General features: G+C 38.2%; 1 protein-coding gene across 1 annotated transcript; it reads left to right on the top strand.

Moving 5' to 3' along the window:
* Positions 1-2,037: 2,037 nt before the first annotated feature.
* Positions 2,038-3,915, top strand: foxd2 (forkhead box D2). The gene has a single exon (XM_060930933.1). It carries the CDS (start codon positions 2,250-2,252, stop codon positions 3,369-3,371), a length of 1,122 nt encoding a protein of 373 aa, XP_060786916.1. The 5' UTR covers positions 2,038-2,249; the 3' UTR covers positions 3,372-3,915.
* Positions 3,916-6,256: the final 2,341 nt, after the last annotated feature.

Here is a 6,256-nt window from a genome sequence, read left to right as displayed (position 1 = left end):
TTAATAATGTATTAATGATCAATAGAATAAGGACAATTAAAAATCACACGCGTTTATTAAAGAAATCAATCTACTAAGCAGTGTCTTATATGATTAAAATAAACAAACAAATTTTGAAGTGAGGGGTTATTAAAAATCTGGCAACATGATCACAACCCTTGCTCTGACCTTCTGAGTTTAGAGAACTCGGTGTAATTAGAATGCTTTTAAAAAGAAAATTATATTGTAATATAATGTATTAGATGCATATATTGTAATTGATTCTTCTTTTTATATAGTAGAATGATGTAGTGAGAATAATTATTTATGATCTTGGAGAGAATTTTAGGCCCTCTAGTGTGAGGTTTTTTTTTGTGTGTGTGTGTCTCCTGAGCCTTTTGTTCCATCTTTATGGATCTATTCACTTTTTATTTTTATTTTTAATCCTGTTACTGATTCGGGATAAAATGCACCAAACCCCTCTTACTATATCGATTTTCTTTGCACTGAATGCATAAGGACATTTTGAATGCAGTCATGAAGAAGAGTAATGCAATGAAAATGAAGATAGATAGATAGATAGATAGATAGATAGATAGATAGATAGATAGATAGATAGATAGATAGATAGAAGTATTTATTCGACCACGCTTGATTTTATTGAAGCTTTTGATTATTGATTAGTCATGTGACAAACTGGAGCAGGTTGAAGAAGACGTGTGTGTGTGTGTGTGTGTGTGTGTGTGTGTGTGTGTTGAGCGGCTGGAGAGAAGCGCCGAGTTAAGAGTCGTCATAGAATTAATACATATAACAAAGGTTTAAAGAATCTCCCATGATTAATATTCAAATTAATTTTCCGAAAAATTGTGACTTCAACCATAATATTTAACGACTTATTATTATTTATTATTATTACATATAGTACATTACAGTCCTACATAACATGGAATGCAAATTAAATATATATGACTTTATAGGCTAGAAATTAACTAATAAACCCCAGAACTCTAACGCCGATGTTTCATCGTTTCTACTCCGTGAAACTTATTTATTTTAAATTCATTTCACTGTTCATTTATTCATATTCATTTTGCATTTCCATGGAGTCTTGGAGTTCAGTACTAGGCAGGTATATTCATTAATAATTTGACAATAATAAATAATCAGATCTATATGGTTATTGGACTGAATGGATTTTTTTAATCTAATAAGCTTTTAATTATTGTATTATTAAATGTCGGAGAGTTTATAACAGACCACATAAATAATGACTCGTTTGCAGCTTTATTGAATTAATTGAAATTAAGTCGAAGTGTTTAGTGAATTATTGATTGATTGATTGATTGATTGATTGATTGATTGATTGATTGATTGATTGATTTTTATTCAATTAAATGTGCACATATGTAGATTACAGTCAGACTGTTTTGATTTGAAGGTTCGGCTGCTTTTCCGACAATCATTTCTAAGCATGCGACAAAAAGACAATGATGTCGGATTTCCGAGCGACTCTCTGTTTTTGAGAAAAACCTATCAAACTTAAATTATTACCTGTTTATCTATATATATTAGCATTTTAAAGCAAATATTATCATTTGAATCCCGGATCTGTAAAGATGCCCTGCAGCTCACTGACAACCCGACAATATTTATTTAATTATAAACATTTACACTAACTCTAAAATGGACTGAATGAAAAAAAGTGTTGATGATATAATAATGCAGAAACACTTTAAATAAATGAACAAGATATTTTAAAAAATAATTTAATCATTTATAATTTTCTGTTGGTTCGTTTCATCCCGAATACAAAACACAAACACAGCAGGTTTTAAATTGAGAGCAAAACGGTGATTTTTCGATGTCGAACTTTTAGTGAATCGGTCACACACACACACACACACACACACACACACACCTCTCTGCCTCCTCCCTTCTTCACTGCTCTCTGCTGTAAACTTTGGTTCCTGACACGCCGGTCACGTGACCCGTGGGATAAATAGTTTTTGAGAAGCATGAGGAGGGGGTAATAGACTCCGGAGCTTGTGCGGGGCGAACCGCGCTGCCTCCGTGCGTCATCACACACACACACACACACACTCAAAAAAAAAAAAAACAATATGAAGACCGAGAGACGCGGCAGTCCGGTCGGGACTGATTACTGACCTCAGCAGCGCGCGCTCACAGAACATCGTGTACGAGACCTGGACGCGGAAGGAGTGAGAGGACGAAGAGGAGGAGGAGGAGGAGGACAGCACGAGCCCTTTAGCATGACTCTGGGGACGGATGTGTCGGAGAGCCCGCCGCTGTCCGACGACGTGGACATCGATGTGGTCGGTGGCGACAGTGTGAGAGATGGGAAATATCTGCGCCACCACCACCACCACCGCGTTTTCCACCCGGACCACGATTCCGACGATCCTCTGTCGTCCCACGAGGTCGGTGAGGGCGCTGCCAGCGGGTCCGAGTGTCCGGATGACGACCGCGTCGGGGCTCGGGGCGAATCCCGAGACGGCGCCGAGCCATTAATTGGGGACAAACCGGTGAAAAACGCGCTCGTGAAGCCGCCGTATTCATACATCGCGTTAATCACGATGGCCATCTTGCAGAGCCCGAAGAAACGTCTGACGCTGAGCGAGATCTGTGAGTTCATCAGCAACAGGTTCCCGTACTACCGTGAAAAGTTCCCAGCGTGGCAGAACTCCATCCGGCACAACCTGTCGCTCAACGACTGCTTCGTCAAGATCCCACGCGAACCCGGGAATCCGGGAAAGGGCAACTACTGGACGCTGGACCCGGAGTCGGCCGACATGTTTGACAACGGGAGCTTTCTGCGCAGGCGGAAGCGCTTCAAGAGACACCAGAACAGCGACGTGGTTCTCCGTGACGCGGGCGGATTCCTCCCGGGATTTGGATACGGCCCTTACGGCTGTTACGGCCCTGGTGCCGGTGGTGCCGGCGGCTACGGACTGGCGCTGCAGAACTTCCACGCGTACACACACCACCATCACCACCACCACCACCCGGCTGGGACGTTCCCTTTCCAGGGCGCTCCGTGTCCCCTTCCCGCCGTGCCCTCTTCCATCTTCTCCTCGTCTCCGCACACCGTGCCGTCCTCTCTGCTGGGAACTGATCTAAGGAAGCCCTTTTATCCGCAGCTCGGTCCGGCGCTCGCGCCTCACAAAACGGACACGAACACGTCGCGCCGCCCGTCTTTCTCCATAGACAACATCATCGGCGCAACCAGCTCGCCTCCGTCGGCGCCCTACAGCGCGCAGCTACCGGCGGGTCAGGCGCAGATCCTCGCCATGCTCACCCCACCGTCCTCCAACCACTTGAACCTCTCTCCGGAAACGATTGCACCGAGCTCGTGCGCGGACTTCCTCCGGTAAAACGGGGACGACAAACTTTTTGTTGTTTTTCAGAGTTTAGTCATTTTTCCCAGAACGGCAAGCGAGCCCGAATGCGCCGCGGTCCGTTTATAAAATTCGACATTTTGCCAAGGTAGGAACTGACTTTTTGTGAGGCTAAAAATTCTCTCCTTTTTTTCCGCCTGGAAATTTGAGTGTAAACAAACAAACAAACAAACAAACAAACAAATATTAATGATATATTTAAGAACTGTAAATATGTACAATATTGAGAAACATCCTGTGCAGGCAGAAATGAACATTTAAAAAGAAAAAAAAAGCGAAAAGGTTGTCCGAGGTTAACCTTTGACCTTTGATCTCCTGTGCAGTTGTTTTTAAACAGGAAACCATTCAGTTAATTAGATCTGATCTCATTGTGAAGTGGATTTTTCCTGTCGGCGCGCTTACAGATTGTTATTGCTATTGTTATGGTTTATATATAAATTTTGTGAGTTTTGTGAAAAAAAAAAATAAGGGAAAGCACTGTTTTAATAGTAGAGAGACCGAAAAATATCGACTCAGGTTTACTTCTTCTTTCTTTCTTTTTTTTTATTTTATTTTTTTTTCTCTTCAAAAGCACATTGCCAGAGACAGTGGGGTTTCTGCCCGAACAGCGGAATATCAGTGTCAAATCGAGCTGTTTTTCCCCCTTAATTTTTTAATTTTAAATATTTTTTGTCTTTAGACAAAATGATGTGGCGTTGATTTTGATGTAACTCGCATTACCTCTCCTCCTGTCTGACTGTGCATACGTTTTGTTTCTTATTATTATTACATTGAAGATAATCTGTGAAGAGAATGTCGCTATGTTGTGTAAAAGAAAAGAAAAGAAAAGAAAAGAAAGAAAGCAGATACACACGTCATGTTCATAGGTCATTTGGTTGTAATGACAAGAAAATAAATGTTTGTGAATTTTAAAAGCTGGTTTTTTTTCCTTCGTCACATTGTTGTGCTCCCTAGGGTCAGGGTTAAATATAGCTGGAAGCAATTACACACGAAGATTAAATTTAAAGAGCGCACACGTTTTTAACCAGCATCATTATTCACCACATCTGTGGTCTAATTAGAAAAACAGCGTCTTTTCTTTCTTTTTTTTGTAAATAATGCAAACAAATTAGTCTTAAAATAATCCCACTCTTTTATATGCGACCTGACACACATTTACAGGCTTCTTTTATTTATTTATTTATTTATTTATTTATTTATGAATCCAGCAGATTTCATGAGCACTCTAATATTCACTCTGCTTTTATACACTTCTTCTCTTGTTCCTTGACATTTTCAGACATTCAGGCTTATTGAGCTTTAACTACGGAACACTGAAATAATCCAGTAAACAGCGGAAGTGTGGATGTGTACAGGTGAAGGAGGCCTGCAGTGATGGTGATGGATATGAGAGCTGAATTTTTACCTTAATGACCAGAATTATTACGGGCTGAAATCCAGTAATCTATTCAGCAGGTTGTTTAAAGGAAGAAAAAAAGGCCATCCTTGTGTTCTGGGGGGAAATATGTTCACGAATAAATATTTCTGAAAAAATAAATATTTGAAAAAATATTTAATATTTTAACAGAGGTCTCGGAAAAACCGCATCTCAAGTAAAATTGCTTTAAAAAAAGCAAAAAACAAACCACGCATCTCAAGTGACGTATTTCCAGATTATTTGTTACAAAAAAATCCCTTCATTATTCTTATTGTTAAAGAAAGTATTGCATTTATAACTTCTGTAGCCTATGAATGTGTGTTTAATCATGGAGAAAATATTTAATATAATTTAATATAATATATGCTCTAGCATAGACTATAATTATTTAAACATTTTTTTATTTATAATGTGTATATACTGTGGGTGATATATACATTTTTAAAATCTGTGCTTTAATTTATTATGAATTTTAATGAAGGCATAAACATGAAAAAACCCAAGTTAGCTCCTATTTATTCATTTATTTTATTTATTTACTTATTTTTAAACTTGCGCATTTTTCGTCTTTCTTTTTTAATGAGTAACACTTCTCCTGCAGTGATGAACACACAATTAAGAGAAATGTTTTTTCCTCTTTAAATTTAGGAATTAACACCTGCAATCTGCAGAGGTGAATGTACAGATTGTTCACTGGATTAAAACAGAATTGATTTTTTTTTTTTGCGTTAAATTAATTCCGAGTCTTTAATCAGCACTGCGGTGTTCAATCCAACAGTTATTTGGACCACAATGAACTGAGTTTTTAACACTTTGCTGCTTTGAAAACTATTCATTGTTCATTATAACAGTAGGAGAAACTGTCCTGAGATCAGTGAAGCCTCTCAACTCAAACTCAGAGTCCTTATTTGATATTTGATATGATTTCTACCTTTTTACTTTATTTAAAAAAAATTTGCTCGTTCATATGCAAATATTTGCGATCAATAACCTATGATTTAATTTCCCAGCCGAATCAAGGCTTATTATATTCCTAAAAGTAACCTGTAGATCTGATGTGTTGTATAAAGCCATGCAAAAGATGCAAAACAGTTCCTGAAATATGTGTAAAGATCAAATGGACCGCGCATGCGTAGCTTTGTAATTGAGTTTCTCTGTCAAATGACAAAAAAAAAAAGAGCTAAATGAAAGGAGAACATCAGGGTTTGAAAGCCTGTAATTGAATGTGAGGATCCTCTGGGGATCTGTTACTGATTTGCAGGAGCGCGTTCTCTTATCTGGAGATTATTTCTTATATATATATATATATATATATATATATATATATATATATATATATATTTTTTTTTTTTCCAGAAATCAATTTGTGTTTGTTTTTTGCTTGTTGGTGACGATTTTCATGCCCAGTTGGATATGAATAAAAGTAAGCACAGTGTGACAGACA

The sequence above is a fragment of the Neoarius graeffei genome, chromosome 10 (assembly GCF_027579695.1).
Source record: "Neoarius graeffei isolate fNeoGra1 chromosome 10, fNeoGra1.pri, whole genome shotgun sequence".
In the NCBI taxonomy this organism is placed as follows: domain Eukaryota; kingdom Metazoa; phylum Chordata; class Actinopteri; order Siluriformes; family Ariidae; genus Neoarius; species Neoarius graeffei.
The sequence above is the reverse complement of the archived record's forward strand: the minus strand, read 5'-3'. Positions and strand labels throughout refer to the sequence as shown.